The sequence below is a fragment of the Poromitra crassiceps genome (assembly GCF_964638095.1).
Source record: "Poromitra crassiceps genome assembly, chromosome: 30".
Lineage (NCBI taxonomy): Eukaryota > Metazoa > Chordata > Actinopteri > Beryciformes > Melamphaidae > Poromitra > Poromitra crassiceps.
In genome coordinates this window covers 14,326,130-14,343,406 of record NC_139652.1, presented here as the reverse complement: position 1 = coordinate 14,343,406, position 17,277 = coordinate 14,326,130, and the positions used below count along the sequence as shown (strand labels likewise).

General features: G+C 43.3%; 2 protein-coding genes across 3 annotated transcripts; both read left to right on the top strand.

Annotated features, from left to right (window-relative positions):
• On the top strand, positions 1-12,426 carry yars2 (tyrosyl-tRNA synthetase 2, mitochondrial; the record flags this gene model as incomplete). Its single annotated transcript, XM_083662941.1, has 5 exons — positions 1-791; positions 2,390-2,557; positions 6,369-6,524; positions 10,230-10,400; positions 11,950-12,426. 5 exons carry the CDS (start codon positions 1-3, stop codon positions 12,107-12,109), a joined length of 1,446 nt encoding a protein of 481 aa, XP_083519067.1. The 3' UTR covers positions 12,110-12,426.
• A 1,776-nt stretch (positions 12,427-14,202) lies between these two features.
• cdkn1bb (cyclin dependent kinase inhibitor 1Bb) lies at positions 14,203-17,045 on the top strand. 2 transcript variants are annotated; one of them, XM_083662946.1, is made up of 3 exons: positions 14,203-14,956; positions 15,298-15,427; positions 16,941-17,045. In XM_083662946.1, exons 1-2 carry the CDS (start codon positions 14,503-14,505, stop codon positions 15,414-15,416), a joined length of 573 nt encoding a protein of 190 aa, XP_083519072.1. In that variant the 5' UTR covers positions 14,203-14,502; the 3' UTR covers positions 15,417-15,427; positions 16,941-17,045. The 2 variants fall into 2 exon arrangements, with proteins under 2 accessions (XP_083519072.1, XP_083519071.1); XM_083662945.1 differs by having other exon boundaries at positions 15,295-15,427.
• Positions 17,046-17,277: the final 232 nt, after the last annotated feature.

Genomic DNA, 17,277 nt, shown 5'->3' with positions numbered 1-17,277 from the left:
ATGGCGGCGTCCATGGTGAGGACCTGCAGGTATGTATCGCGGCGTGGATCCCGTGTTCTCCTGAAGCAAGCGCTCCCTCATCTCACTATCAGGGCTACATTTCACTGCACTTCAATCGCACACAAGGGACTTTTACTAACTCTGAACAAACGAGGTATTTTGAAGGATTGTTTCCCCGAGAGCGCAGCGCAGGACCAGCTTCCCCAGCTGCTGCAGTCCGGCTCTCAGACGGTGTACTGCGGCTTCGACCCCACGGCGGACAGCCTTCATGTGGGAAACTTGCTCGCTGTCATCGGCCTGCTACACTTCCGCAGCGCGGGGCACCATGTGGTCGCGGTGCTCGGAGGGGCCACGGCACAGATCGGCGACCCGAGCGGCAAGACGAGCGAGAGGGAGCGGCTGTCTGCGGACGCCGCCGAGGAGAACGCACGGAGCATCAGGGAGAGCGTCCAGAGGATTTTCACCAACCACGAACTGAACTTCCACGACAGCTCCAAGAAGAAGCTGGGCACCGTGACCGTGCTCAACAACCTGAGCTGGTACAAGGACCGGGGCGTGGTGGAGTTTCTGTCGGACGCTGGCAGACACTTCAGGATGGGCACCATGCTCAGTCGCCACAGCGTGCAGTCCAGGCTGAGAGGCGCAGACGGTATGAGCCTGACAGAGTTCACCTACCAGGTGTTCCAAGCGTACGACTTCTACCACCTCAACCAAGTGTATGGCTGCAAGATACAGCTGGGAGGCACCGACCAACTGGGCAATTTGATGTCTGGCCATGAGTTCATTCACAAGTAAATGTCCAAGTTATTTTGTAGCCCCCAATAACGTTACGTTATATTTTGGTTTCCCTCCCGTAGAGAACGTGACGCCAAATTCCATTGAAAAATCGAACAAATGCAATGTATTCTTCCGGGATTATTGACAATTGTACCCACCGCAGAATGGTCCAATACCTTCTTTGGATGGTCAGGAGCCACTCTTCAATTCGGCGTATATATAATCCTAAACAAGCAGCACTTCAATGCAGTTTCAATGAAATGTCCTCTTTGAATGTAGCAGGTATGTGAATGGGTTCACACTACTACAGGTAGCCCCATGGGTTTCCTCGACCCACCACCAATGACTCAGGGACTGCATCACATAAGGTTGCTATCCGTGATGTCAGGTACCAAGTCAAGTCAAGTTTATTTGTATAGCACATTTCATACACAGAGGCAATTCAAAGTGCTTCACATAGAATGGTTGACAGGAAAATAAGAGAATAAAATAGACATTTAGAGGCATCACAACAAAACTTTTAAAAAAGAGTATAAAAAGTAGGGGTGGGAATCACCAGATGCCCACGATACGATACTGAAACGATACTTGAGTCACGATGCGATATTGCGATATATCGATATTGCGATATATTGAATATTGCGATATTTCGATATATTGCGATTTCTTACTTTTTCAACTGCAAATGATGTCCCCAAAGGAAAACTTTGTCAACATCTGGTTTATATAAGAACAATTTTTCAGTCTGTACATGATCTGACTTCAACCATTTTATTGCAGCAACATTGTCAAGTAGACAGACCAACAACTTTCATAAAGTCATGTCATAGTTGCATGCACCTGACAAACTGAACTGTTTGTTACAGTCTACTTACAGTCCACCTTAACTGGATGTGTGTGTGGACTACTGTACTTATGTAGTTTTTGCAACTTCACTTCACTTACACAAAACATTTTGTGCAGCCCATTCAGTAACTGGGGAATTTGTAAATGACTGTTATGACAAAACTGTTACTGTTAAAACAAAATGAAAATATGCTACCGTTTGTTTACTGCTGGCCTTGGAACTAAAGTTTATAGTAGCCCGGTGGCCTGGCATGGCCTGCAAATTTTTTTTTTTTTTTTTTTTTTGCAATATCGATACAATATCGTCAGGCAAAATATCGCGATACTGTGGGTATCGATTTTTCCCCCCATCCCTAATAAAAAGTGCATTAAGCAACAGGCGCAGCAGTTGCAAAAAGAGCTAAAAACTTATCGAGGACTCATTGGGTTTGTACCAAGGGGAGAGAACTATTCTAACAGTTCAGAAAAGGTCTCACTCGTGTTTTAAGGGGTAGTATCTTTCCTACTTAGCAAGGACATTCAAATTGTCAGATTTTTAATGGGCTCTATTGAGGCTAGCAATTCTGTAAAAGTGATGACTTCCTAAATGTAACTCCATATACACAAAACTAACCCCACAGTTTTTGTCATTGATTATGGCACAGCGTCGACTCGTTTCACTCAGGAATTGGCAGATGCTGATCAATAATGTGAACTAATCCACGGTTAGGACTTGTGAATACCTGACGTCTGACACTTGGGATAACGAATCGTGATTTCCCTGCAGAGTGAGCGGTGAGGAGGTGTATGGGCTGACCATCCCCCTGGTGACCAGCTCTGTGGGGGACAAGCTGGGGAAGACGGCAGGCAACGCGGTGTGGCTCAACAGAGACAAGACCTCTCCGTTTGAACTCTACCAGTTCTTCCTCAGACAGCCTGACGACAGTGTGGAAAGGTAGGTGAAGCCTGATGCTATAGTATACGCAACCTCACCGTAGGCTACTTGCCTAAGTACAAATACCCAATACAGTATATATATATATTTATAAAACGGCTCTCTCAAATCAAGCAATCTGATTGGTTCACAGCCATTGTATAAATCCAGTAACCCACTCCAATAACCCATGGCCATGGGTTATTGAGTTGCTATGGCAACTCTCTTACTAAAAGGCTTTGGTTACCTCAAATGACAATGTAGAAAAAACAAATGGCGGAGACAGCTGTCAGATCCTTGTGAATCGATCTTCACTTATAACTTTACTAATACTTCGCAGAAAATTATGTTTTGTACAAGAATAGACGCGGGCTAATGTCTTCTTTGCAAAAAAAAGGCTGTTAACCCCGCATTTAACCCCGTAACGTTAGTTGGTGTCGGGCTTTGCAGAAAAGCTCTCAGCTTCTCAGCAAGCGCTGAGAATGCAGCGCTGCGCTCGAGCTGCGTGTCGGGAGCTGCGTGTCGTTTCCAGAAAGCTCTCAGCTTCTCAGCAAGCGCCAGGATTGGCCAATGTCAACTTCAGTCTCCAGAACGATCCAATCAAATCACCCGCACATTCTTGCGGTCCCGCCTTACAGTAGTGTTTCAACTGACTATCAGAATGACATGCCAGTCGGACTTATAGTATTATTATTATTATTATATTATCATACTTGGAAACCGTTTTATAAAAGCAATATAGCACTCGAGCAGCGTGTGTTGTGGCATATATCCCGCTGCTCAGCAGTTATCCCACTCGGCCTGCGGCCTCGTGGGATAACAGCTGAGCAGCGGGATATATTTGCCACAACACACTGGCTCTCATGCTATATTGCTTAGATATATTATGGATACAGGATTATTGGTACAAGATTATGTAAACTTCTCATAAGCACCTAAGCTGGTTGCTTGATTCAGAAGCTTATTCACCTTATGTAGCCACGCCCATTTGACCCGGTTTTGTGGTTGTGTCACGACTTCCGGCAAAAAAAAAGAAAAAGGCCGGCTGCTCCAATATCATCTAACTCTGAATTAACTAATAATTTAGCCAATTGTATGTAACATACCAAATAAAAGCAAACGGCAATGTCTAAGAATGCAACGCCATGTAACTGGCTCGTTAATTCTCGCATTCAAGGGAATTACGTTAACGTCTGCGGGTCTTATAGACGTTAGTGGCTCGCGCTGCGCTCGGAGGAGACTGAAAACCATCTGAAGCTTTCTTTGTTGGAGTCCAGGTATGTTTTACAAGAAAGTGCTCGTCATTGTCGACGATAACGTTATCTGACCTGGCTAACAGCGGATACTCCGCTTGCTTGCTGTGGACCGAGGTCAAAGTAGTAGGCTACGTTCTTTGTTTTACCCCCTGCACTGTCCGCTACAGAAACATCTTTCTTCTTCTGATGTTCTTTTGTATTTCGCGCCGTGACCAGCGGAAGTGTTAACACAACCCGGAAGAATTTGGCCCACCATGTATGAACATAAGGTGAATAGGCCATAGCTGTATCATACTCCTGAAGTCACCACACGGTAAGTCGCAGGGTTGCTTGAAAGTGCTTGGCTTTATAAAGAGCTCATTAAAATAGCTTGAATTTAGCCTACCGGAATCTCTGAGTTTGAGCCTTGTGCGCGCCGTCATCTCAAAATTGCTGGGCCAAGCTTGATTTCTTCAGAGCACTTCAGAAATGCTGAGGATTTCAAGATTGCTTTGAGTTCATTGTAAGTGTTAAAGCAGCTATGAGCAACTTTTTCGATTGTTATTAAACAGTATAATTACAATATTGATGCATCACATCTTACCTATAATAGTAGCTGAGACCAAAGCCGTGTCAATCGGAGATTGCTCCCTTAGGTGATTATTAAGTCTGTGTCTGTCTAAACTCGCGTCAACAGGGGGCTCTCTCTCTCTCTCTCCTACCGCCGGCCCGGCTACACCCGGAAGTGAAACCCGGAAGTGAAACGCAGCTGCCTGCCTACCCCGTTCGCGCTGCCTAGCAACATAGCATAAACAATGTGAACGCCACGCATACTCTCGGGAACATCTCTCGTTATATTCTAACAGGTTTTTTGGAAGTTATTTTGTGGTTATGGCCGAAGTGGCTGCTGCAAACCGTTTCATTTCACTTCCTGATCTGCCCTGGCCACAGACAGACTAACACTGGCCGATTCACTCGGGGTTCAAGCGAGACTACTCTGCGTTGGTCTCGTCGACTATTAGAGGTAAGATGTGATGCATTGATATTAAATTTATACTGTTTAATAACAATCGAAAAAGTTGCTCGTAGCTGCTTTAATGATTCATTTCGATGTGTAAGCATGACTGGGGGAAAATTTGAATTTAGAGCTGCAACAATTAACGGATCGATCGATTGATAGTAGTTGTTTACTATCGGTTTAAGTGCGTAAAAAAAGTCAAATTCTCTTGATTCCAGCTACTTAAATATGAATATTTTCTGGTTTCTTTACTCCTCTATAACAGTCAACTGAATATCTTTGGGTTGTGGACAAAACAGGACATTTGGGGACGTCATGTTGAGCTTTTGGAAACACTGATCAACATTTTTCACCATTTTCTGACATTTTAGCAACCGACCGGTTAATCAACAATGAAAATAATCATCGGTTGCTGCTCTATAATAAATGACTTATGTGAACATCATTGAATTATTGGCCCATCATTTTTGAAATAATCTGTCCTTGAAAAGTGCTTGAAAGTCTAACATTACAAAAGAGTGGCAAACCCTGAAGACATGTTGTAGTAGACATATTCATTAGTTGAGAACTTATTTAACCACTAGATGGCACTACAGGGCTGACATATGCGGGATAGGAGAGGTCACATAATGACAGTCATGAGCTCATAGGCACATAGGCAGCTACAGGGCATTGAGACTGCAGCATGCATAGATGGCTATGATGATAAACAGTTAAAAATCAGATGCAACATCCATCGTCAAAGATTGTAACTTTGGATAATGTACATATGACTAACATCTGATCTTCCATTTTTCTGTAGCCTATTGTTTTGTACATGTGTTTTTGTTTTGTTTTTCTCTCACACACAATTTACTGATTTGGGTGCTCAGCAGGCATAATTAATGTTTAACTGATTATATTACCGTAAATTCCGGACTATAAGCCGCACCGGTGTATAAGCCGCACCTGCAGTTGACTATTTTTTACATATATAAGCCGCACCGGACTATAAGCCGCGGGTGTTTTAATGGTATTTTTTTTTTTTTTTTTTTTTTTTTTTTTTGTGTTTTAATGTTTAATTACCATATGTAAGGGTTCATGCCAAGAGGGGATTGTCGGGAAAGAGATGGCTGTTTGAGGAAGCTCCCATTTATTAACATTTCAACAAAACAACATAACACAACACCACCTGTGTTGTTTTTTACAGTGCACACAGTGTCATACAGTGTCATACAGTGTGGTGAAAAGAGGGCAAGAGAGGAAATTAAAACAGAAGTGGATTTATAGTTAGAAAGAGTGCTAAAAAAGAGAGTTTTTTTTTTTTTTTTTGAAAAAATCCATAGATAAGCCGCACCGTTATATAAGCCGCAGGGGCCAAAAAAGGCCAAAAAACGGGAAAAAAGGTGCGGCTTATAGTCCGGAATTTACGGTAGTCCATGATTGCCATTTTAATTACGTCTGCAAGTTATTCAATAAATAATATTAAACAACAATTTAAACTTACTTACTTCTAAACTTACTATACAGTCAGCTAACATGAATACAGCTAGTTTGTGTATTGCAGTGGTTCAGTATAGTGTGTGTGGATGTGCTGCAGGTACCTAAAGCTGTTCACCTTCCTGCCCCTGGGGGAGGTGGAGAGAGTGATGGAACAACAGAGGGAGGAGCCGGGGAAACGACTGGCGCATAAACGACTCGCTGCTGAGGTTACCAAGCTGGTGCACGGGAAGGAGGGCCTCAACAGTGCTAAAAGGTCAGGGGCGGTCTGTCTCTGTGTGTGTGTGTGTGTGTGTGTGTTTGTGTTTTTTTTTTGTGTCATTAGGCTAGCGTGCTAAAACCATCCTGATCACGTGAACTCTGTTTCGCACCGCAGATCAGTCTGGCCTTCCACACGCCCCCCCCACCCCCCAATCGATTTCCAGAAATTAGAATTTAACCAGCCAATTAGGGATGCTGCTGGCAAAACAGTACATTAATGGCATCTCCCAAAGCAGTGAGCGGTAACGTTAACGTTAGTAGGGTAAACACTAGGGGTGTCAAAAATAATCGATTATAAGATGCATCGCGATACGGACGTGCACGATTCTGCATCGATTCACAAATGTCAAAAATCGATTATATAAAAAAAAATATATATATTATAATCAAATAAAATATAATGGAAGTACATGCAGTTGTTTATTTTAATTATGAATCATAATACAATGCAATTCCAAATGCACTTTTATTTTAAAAGTAGCCACACAGTGAGAAAAAAGAAAGTGAGAAAAAATAAATCATGTATTGCGGAAAAAAGTGATGCATCGATTTAAGATGCATCGAGATGCATCAATAATCATAATCGAATCGAATCGTAGCCCTCTGAATCGTAATCGAATCGAATCGTGAGGCCAGTGAAGATTCACAGCCCTAGTAAACACTGCCATAAGTGCAGTTATTGCATATATGCACCAGTGGAGTTTTTTCGTGGGAAAGACATTTTCATTGTTCTTCCGACTGAATTTGGATTGGATTTAGCGACGCTGATTGGCTGAAGGTTGTCAAGTGCCGCCCATTGAAATCGATGTGACCAGCTGGAAGTCCAGACTCAGAAGTAAGTCAGGATGGTTTTTACCAGGCTATAATTAGGCCTATATGACATAACATGCATGTTTTATTTATTTTCTTCAACCTTCACTTATCCAGGTTAGTCCCACTGAGGTCATGGCTGTCTTTTTTTAAGCACATTTGACCAAGATAGCATACAGAATAAAAATAACAATAAGAACTATTATTTTATTTGACCTTTATTCATCAGGAAAGTCACATTGTAGGCAGCAGCACAAAGGAATACTAAGTTTCAGACAAACAACAAATTTCACTAACAAGCAACTAGAATAGTTCAATAGGTAATTCAGCAGGGCAAATTAAAACATTGACAGACGATTGAGTCTGCTGAGTCTGCATCTAAGTCCTTCATATGGCATTTTAAATGCATCAAGTGAAACACGCTCGTTAAGTGTTACAATATTGTTTGGGTCAGCACCGCGGTGTTTGGGTCAGCACCGTGGTGTATGGGTCAGCACGGTGGTGTAGTCAGTAAGCAGACCGCCAGTAAACTGGAGGATCAGAGTTCATTTCCCCATTAGTCCAGGCATTTTACGCAAATATGTGGGTCCCAACCTCACACTAATTGCAACAAAACCAAACTCAACTGATTTTGTATCCTCAATATGTCCTCAATGAAGGAAAAAAAGTGTTAAGGAAAGTTTTGAAAATGACCTAAATATGATGGTAGCCTATGGAAGCCTTTTTTTTTTTTTTTTAATGTGCCATAAATCTCATCGCTTATATCCTGTATGTGTTTTTTGCTTCAAGGAGGAAAAAATAAAAAAATAAAAAAAATGTTAAAAAATAAATAAAAAAACATTTTTGGTAGCATCATATAGGTCATTTTCAAAATGTTCCCTTCATACATTTCCTTAACACTTTTTTTCCTTCATTGAGGACATATTGAGGAATGATACAAAATCAGTTGAGTTTGGTTTTGTTGCAATTAGTGTGAGGTCAAGTGACATTTTTACTGGACTACATGTCGGTAAGCATTCGTCCTGCTGAAGTGTCCTTGAGCAAGACACCAAATCACAAGTAGTATTAGAGCAGGTATATTGAGATATTGATAGTAGAGATAGTGTAGAGGTTAAAAAAGCACTCGCCTACCACCGCGGGGACGTTCCTGCAGACACAATTGGCCGTGTCTGCGGGTGGGAAGCCGGTGGGGTAGGAGTCCTGGTCGCTGCACTGGCACCTCTGGTCGGTCGGGGGCACCTGTTCGGGGGGAGGGGAACTGGGGGGAATAGTGTGATCCTCCCACGCGCTTCATCCTGCCGGTGAAACTCCTCCCAGTCAGGTGAAAAGAAGTGGCTGTCGACTGCACACGTGTCGGAGGAAGCATGTGCTAGTCTACGGCTCTCCCCAGATCGGCAGAGGGGGTGGAGCAACGACCGGGACAGCAGGGGGAATTGGCCACAATTGGGGAGAAAATGGAGGGGAGGTGGAAACAAAACAAATCGAGCACTGTACCAGAGATTTTCATACGCCATTTATTTTCCCATAGACATTTCGTAAAATGCTTATAAAAATAGTTTTACTTGTTCAAACCAAGCGGTACAGATATATTTAGAAACAGGAGAGATCGCATAACATTTAACTCAGACCAAAACGTTAAAAAAGTTTAAAGAAAATGATTTTTTTTTTATGTTTGTTTGTTTTTTAAGTTTTGGTCTGAGTGAAATGTTCTATGGTCTCTCCCGATTCTAAATATAGCTGAACCATTTGGTTTGACCAAGTAAAACAATTTTTATAAGCATTTTACGAAATGTCTATGAAAAAATAAATTGCGGAAGAAAATCTCTGGTACAGTGCTGAAGCAGGAACTTTGCCTCTCTATAGGATCAATAGACCCTTCTCACGGGGCCATTTTGTGTCGAAAAGGCAGGTTAAATACAGGTGCAAGCAAAACACTAATGAGGGTTTCCAACTTCCATGATTGGAATTTGGAAACCCTCATTAGTGTTTTGCTTGCACCTGTATTTAACCTGCCTTTTCGACACAAAATGCCCCCCCATGAAAAGGGTCTATAGTCATGTTTAAAGTCGAACTGAACCCGTATCGTCACGTGGGTCGCAGTCCGTTTCAGACTGAAAACATAATTTGTCTGAGATGACAAGTTGAGAGGCGGGTCATAGTATCATGTTGATGATTTGATTTGATAATTCTGTCGACTGGCTTTGGCATTGGTCAATCATGGCGTGTTCCACCCCCAAATCGAGTGGGATTCAGCGTGTTGTCGTGCTACACGAGTGGGATCCGCGGAGTACCAGGCAGCCAGCTGCTTCGTGCGGAGCGAGCGGACAATCCGATGAATGGGTGCTGCCCGCCCGCCTGGAATCTCCGAGGGCAGACCCCTGACAACCACGCTATAATATAATAATATATAAATATGATATCCCTGGAATGCGTGTTTTAACGAGCCAGTTACATTTCTTTGCATTCTTAGAGATTATAGTTTTTGTTTTTTGTTCATGTTTCTAACAATTGGCCAAGTTAGTAGTTAGTTTATGGGATAGGAATTCTGCCAGATGACAGGCACTAGGCGCCATTTTCTACTTCATTTGGAAGAGAAAATTATCCTGAAATGAAGATTTGATTGACAGCTGCATGTCGTGATATGATTGGTTGAAATGGGGTAGAAATTTGATAGTACTAGGTGACGTCAGCAAACTGTACATTACTGTTATCGATGTCTTGAAAAATGAACTTTTGATGTGAAAAAGTGTGAAAAACGAAAGAAATTAGATTTTTGTGATTTTTTTTTTGCATACATTATTAAATAGGTGCACTGCATACCCAGGTATTTGAACTAAAAGAAAAGAAAGTCATTTTTGGGTTCAGCTCGACTTTAACATGATCATTCCAGATGCACCAACGCGTTGTACCAGAGCAGCGTGCAGGCCCTGGAGGAGATGAGCGACGAGGAGCTGCAGGAACTCTTCAGAGAGGCTCCCTTCCACCAGCTGCTGCTGGAGCCGGGGACCACAGTGATAGACGCCTGCCGCAGCGTCAGCGCCATCCCCGAGGGACCCAAAGGGTAGGAGGCACTTCAACAGGCAACGTACACCACATCCGTTACGGCTGCGTCGCAGATTGATCGACTCTCTCGCCCATGCACATGCGGTACGGAAACATTACACACCTGTTCTATTTTTGACGGATCCCGCCTACATGTACGTCTGACAGATGACATGAGTGTGGGTCTGTTCACAGCCGTACCGCATCTGTTGGTGGACATTAGCCCTAAGGCTGGCACACACTTTGGGATTATACGTTAGATTAACTCCGTATTTGATCGTCTTGACAATCAGGAAGAGACACCCTGATCAGAGGCTTGGTCAGGGCAGAATCAGATGATCTGGTAGTGGATTAAATCTTAACCAAGCTGATCGACTTGCTTCCTGATATGAGCCATGAAAGGTGTTTTTGTTTTGTTTTTTTATTCCCATTTTTTCTCCCCAATTGTACTTGGCCAATTCCCCCCGTCAGCCCCTCTGCCGAGTGCCGAACTGGGGAAGGTGTAGACTCTCACACGCTTCCTCCGACACAACTCGCCAGCTGCTTCTTTTCACCTGACAGCAAAGGAATTTCACCGGGCGGATTACACTATTCCCCCCCAGTTCCCCTCCCCCCAAAACAGGTCAGCTTTCCCGCGGGTCCTTAAAAAGTCTTAAAATGTCTTAAATTAAAATTAGGGAAATTAAGGTCTTAAATTGTCTTAAATTTGCTATAGGTATTACATTTTCTGATAGTGTTTTTAAGCATCAAACTCAATCAAAGTTAACAACAGTCTCCCGAATTGAGACAGGCAAATGGGAGCTTTTCTGGGAACGCACACAGGAGCAGAAGTGACATTACAGGCTAGACAGGCTACTGCAGTTATCAGGCTGAAAGGAAAGCAAACCGCAGAACGATGAAATTAACAATTAAATGGGTCAGCCATGATCAGCTGTTAACCAGCGGCTAACGTTACGTTACGTAGTACCTTGTGAGATGAGAATAGCAGCCTAAGTCGTCAGTGAGGCTAGACGTCCTCAGAGATAACACTCAAACTCCGGTAACGTCAGACAGACTGTTATATAAGAATACTGGAACAAAAGCTGTCTTGCTCTCCTCTCTGCCAACACGCTGTTTCCTATCGCAGAGCTGAATATGCAGGTGCACGCTGATCAGCTCTGAGTCTGTTAGCATTATCGACAATCTACTGGTTTATTTCAGAATAAGAGCATATCTACGTGGTCAGGTCCATTGCACAGCCTGGTGACAGTCAGTCCATCCACTGAAACAAAGGTTCTGCCCGGGGGTGACAGCTGCCCCAAGTCGGGACGCACTAATAGTGTTGTGCCAACTTCTCCAGCCGGGGGAAAGCATTCTAGTAAATAGCACATTTTAATCTTGTCGGGTTAACGATCGTATCGGAACACATCAGAGGTGTCGACAGCGTGACTAGTTGGTAGCTCATGACATGTTATGCACTTTATTTATTTTGAAGTGAATGTGATGCAGTTTTCTGACGGTCCGGGTAGATGCAATGCAGTCATAACCTGGCTTTATAACACGGCTCCTGTGCACGGCTGTGTCCGCAGGTACCGCATGGTGTCAGAGGGAGCGGTGTGGATCAACCACAGCCGCGCAGACGAGCCAGAGCAGGTTCTGATCCCCAAGATCCACATCCTGTCCAACGGACTCAGCCTGCTGCGAGTGGGCAAGAAGAACTTCTACATCATCAAGTGGCTGGGACTCTGACCTCTGACCTCTGACCCTTCCCCACACACACACACACACACTCTGCACTGGGACCAGTTTAGTGTAATGGACTAATCGGGAAGGTCGGCCAGCTACACCATGTCAGGGTCAGTGAAGGGACATGGATGGATGGACGTTTTGGGACATGGTGGATCGATTTGCGTCGTTTTCAGTGAGAGCCTGTGGTTGTCATATATATGTGTTCGGATATGGATGTACAGATGTGACGCTGATGCATAGGTATGGTATTAAAATATTGAATGGATTGTTGCTCCCTGACTTTCGACAGCTTCAGTGGTTTTTCAGAGAGTGAACACTAGGGGTCAGCCTTGTCCCAATCATGAGGGTGGAGCAGATCACGGCCACAGCTACAGCATAGCCTGCAATGACCCCGTAGTTAAATAATCGCTGGAATTGGAACAATGGAATTGTTTCATCTGTTGCTGGTTGTCGTTCAATTTGTAGTGAAGTTTAAAGGGAAAAGTATCGCCTTCAAATTAAGGAGCAGAATAAACCAACATCTGTCTGAATCGGGTGGCATTCTCTCTCTCTAATGTGGGAGGTGTAAACTGCACAAGCAAGAAAAGATTGAGGTTTTAATTATTTTCGAGACCTAGCCACAGTAGCTACTAGTAGATTATTTTTATACAAAATAATGTACTTATTCCAGAGAGATTGGTGAATATTTTTTCTTGATTCACATTAGATTTCCCTTCAAAGTACTGATGTTTTCGCTATTGGTGTAGATAACAATTTCTCATTCTTAACAGGTCACATACGACCTATGTTTGTATAGCTGTTTCCCCACCTGCTTATATGTATGGATTGGAAATTTGCATAGCCTTCTAGTCTTAGTGCAACCTTTTTCTCCCGAGGCTGGTGGGTAAGAGGAGTGTGTGTGTGGTGTGGTGACCTTGACTTACCCCACTCTGCTCCAGAGAATTGATGGAAATGCCATGTCATTCAGATACATGTTTGCCTAATTTGTAGCGATTTCTATTTTTTATTATATATATTTTTTTATTTGACAGTGGGTGAATAGTTTTGACACGGGGTGTACCTACTCAAGCAGAGGGCCCACACCTTGGAGGTTAGCCTATGTATTTTCAGAAGTGTCAAACATTTAAGGTGGAATGTCTACTAGAAATTTATTTTTTTACAGATTGTTAAAAAAAAACACTTAACCTGTTAACAATCTAGATACATTTTTTTTTTTATGTCAAACTCAGGAGAGCATGTCATAAGATTGTTTATTCAAATTTCCTTGGTCATAGATTTTGCTTAGTAGCCATGTAACTTGTAGTTTTTTTTTTTTACTAGTCTCTGATGAGAAGCAAAGAAAAAAATGGGGTGTAGATGATGCACTTATTTCTCTTTTTACCGCAATAATTTTCATCAAGTTGCCCCGAGTTCAAATTAAGCCAAAAAGTCAGAAAATAATAAAGACTGTTTTTGGTGTTCTGTTTTTATGGTGAAAAACCCAGCAGACCTACATTCTTGCGGATATTTCAGGATGTCTCCAAGTTTCATCAAGCTACATTTTATTTTGTTTTAATGCCAGTTATAATGAAACATACGGCCAATGAAATAACACAAATTAACGTATCTCTAGATGAGTGTGCATTTTAGAATTAATAATTTCCACTTTGAAACCATAATCAAAAATGCAAATGTTTCAATATATTTACAAATGAATTTGACACAATAGCCTACTTTATCAAACTACATTAAAAACTTCCAAGGCCTTGAGTTAAACCTTTTTCAGGACCTGCAGGCACGTATTGTCGACTGTTTTAATTTTCACGTTTATTTCAGTTGCCAGATGAGTCTCGTAGGCTACGTTTTTTTTTTAAACTGGTATTAAAAACATTTTTGAATAAAAAGTCCTACATTTAAACTTGCATTCGTCCTCGATGTTGCAAGGCTGCTGCGATCACCCCTGGACCACCTTAAGAGAGTGGGCGGATCTAAGCTGATCGACCAATGAGCAGCCTTTTTCGTGTTTAAATAGCTTCTCTATGTCAATCATTTTTCCTCCCCCCAGTCAACCTCCCCTCTCAATCCCAAGTACATCTCTCAATCGCCATATTGGGTACTGAAAAAGGTTTGTCTGCTATTTCTTCCCCCTCTCTCACTGCGGGACGAAATTGACAGGGTGGCTTCTGGTTCTCTGCACTTTGTTTTGATGAGCCGTGGAGACTACTTTTGCGACAAAAAAGCCTGGCAGTTACCATTTCGAGCTAGACCTATGCATGGCATAACTCGTTTTTACGCTTGTTTTGGATCTCGGTGAGCGACGAGGAGATACCCGTTGTTTTTGAGCGGTGTGGGTGTTTTTGAAAACTGGACGCTCTCTGATTTTTTTCGAGAATTATTTCTTATTTTGGGGAAAGATGTCAAACGTTCGTCTTTCAAACGGGAGCCCGACGTTGGAGCGGACGGACGGCCGAGCGGTGCCCGGCGGCGATCACCCGAAGCCGTCAGCCTGCAGGAGCCTCTGGCCGGTGGATCACGAAGAGTTAAAGAGGGATTTAAAGGGACATTTGCGGGAGATTGACGAGGCTGCCTCCGCCAAGTGGGGCTTCGACTTTGCCAATCACACGCCGCTGGCGAACGGGAGGCTGGAGTGGCACGTCGTGGACTGCAAAGACGTCCCCATTTTCTACAGCAGGCAGCGGAGCAGGGAGAAGGGCGTCTGCCCCTCCGGGAATAACAATGTGGATCTAAATGGGAATCATAACTGCGTCGCGGTGGCTGCGAGCGACGACACCACCGAGAGGGCTGAGAGTCAAATGGAGTGCAAGGAGCAGTGCACCACCGGGCCGAGGAAGAGACCTGCGTGCCACGGTACTTTAAAAACCACCTGCGATTATTAGTGGCACTAGTTTCACCCAAATGGATACATTTCTGTGCAACGATGCGACTTAATTGTAGCAATAAGCCGTGCGCATATAATCGCAACATATTGGCTACACTGTAATGTGGCGTTTCTCTTCTGTCTGCGGTGCACAGAAATGTATTTTTGCATAGCGATAGCTGTAAAACTGGAAGTGTATTAAAATGTCACTATAAGACGTAGACAAACACTGGGGAGGGGGCGTAGTATTTTAGTGTTGATAGGCTACCCTTATCTATCTTTATCTCGGAGTAGTTTTGACTTATTGGTGCACTTTGACTTTTCGCAGCAGATCCTTCGGCCCAGAATAAGAGGTCGCTCACCAGCTCGGATGAGATGAGTTGCCCGAACCTGAGCCGCTCTGCGGAACACATCACACCCAGAAAGACCAGTCCCAAGAGGCAGACGTGAGGAGGAGGAAGGTAAGCGAGTGGCTTTTATGATCTTTGACATATTGAGGAGTTTCAGCTTATTGGTACTTTGTGTATATATAACTCTGCAGTCGGCACATTGTTTATCATCAACGCCGTGTGGAGTTAAATGCCCCTGCTTGGTCGACGTCTCTCCCCGTCCTTCTCCAGCTGTTGCTTTGAAAGTCAGCCGCAGGCTCGCAGCGTCTATTGACATTTTTGCACGACAGATCTAACAAAAGAAAAACTTGTTTTTCCCCATATTATGTGGAAGATAATCTCTGCTCCCCCCTGACGATATAGCCCTTATTTTATGTAATCCCTGCGCAAATCGATTCGATTGGAATTTCAAACATTTGCACCACGGCTTCTAGAAGGGACTTTGTTTTTTTATGCGGACACGTCAGAGGCGCTGTCAGGCTGCCCTCCATTTACACACTGGTAGTAGTAGTAGGAACAGACCGAGTTGAGGCGACGCTGTGGCGTTCACCAAAGCTTTTCAAAGCTTTTTCATATCGACGCACGGTGCCAGGGAGGGTTAAAAGTAGTTAAAGCACGGCGCACATTTACGCACGGCGCACATTTACTACACATTTACGCCTTTACTACAACCGCGGCCACGGCGAGGCTGAGTTTCCGACGAAACTGTAAACAAGTCGTGTGAACAACAGCGTAGTAACACGTCAGCAGCCACTGCCCTCAGAGGAGAGGAGGGGGGGCTGGGCTCTGTGCTGCACACTGTGCGCACTACCTGCAGGCACAGCTGGCTGTGCTGAACGCTGCACATGGAAATGACACAGCCGCTCGATTCTCAGCGTGGAAACGCGTATGATCATGGGTGGATCCAGACTGGCAGAGCAAACTCGCCTTTCTTTAGCCTTTTTTGTATTTTATTTTTTCGCAGAAAAAAAAAAAATAGGGCCGACATTCATCTTGATTATATATCCACAAAATACATCAAGCCGATATAAAGTACATAATGTGTATTTTTTTTTAATGTGAAGGATTTTATGCTTCTCTGAAAATGAATTGATGTGTGGTTTATATTTGTTGCTGTTTTTGCCCTTATGATGATCACCTACTTGTGGCCATAGTTGCACAACAAAATTGTCAGTGTTAATGAGACTGATTGGAAAAAAGAAATCACCACTATGCAAGTGTTTATGCAAGTCCACACCCATCTGTTAATTTAATAATACATTCAGATAGTTTTGAACAGCCCATGAACTGTCAACTCATAATAATTCAAACAGAAATAACACATAATACTGTAAGAAATTAGCCGTGTGCCCACCCTTTTATCTACCACTATATTACTGGGTGCCGTCTTGCTTCTCTTGAGCTAGCCCAACTTTCCTTCTGGCCAAATGCATTGCAGAAGACCATCCCATATTGCACGTTTTGTTGTGTCAAATCCGTCTGAGCATCTCTTCTGTCCATTCTGTCTGCTTTGCAAACTGGAGTTTGCCACACGATCATGTTGAGCTCAAGTCTTTTTTTCTCTCTCATTTGATTTGTCTCACAGAGCCGAAGATGTATTTCCCCTTTTACGTGGGAAACCTCAGTGTTGGCCGATTTGGAAGAGGAACTACACAGCAACAGAAACATATCAACTCTCCTGAAGGCGGGGGTGGGTGGGGGGGGGGACGCTGTTGAAGCACTGAATAGAAACACTAAAGTTGTGGCACTCAATTAAAGTTACTGCCTCTAAAAGCAGTCAATGTAGCAGTGTGCAATTAGGTTTGATTTCCTTTTTTGCTCATTTTTTTTTACTACCTGTGTGTAAATATATATATATATATATTATATTATATTTCTCTCCATATGTAGCACATAAGAAAACATTATGATTTGAAAACAAA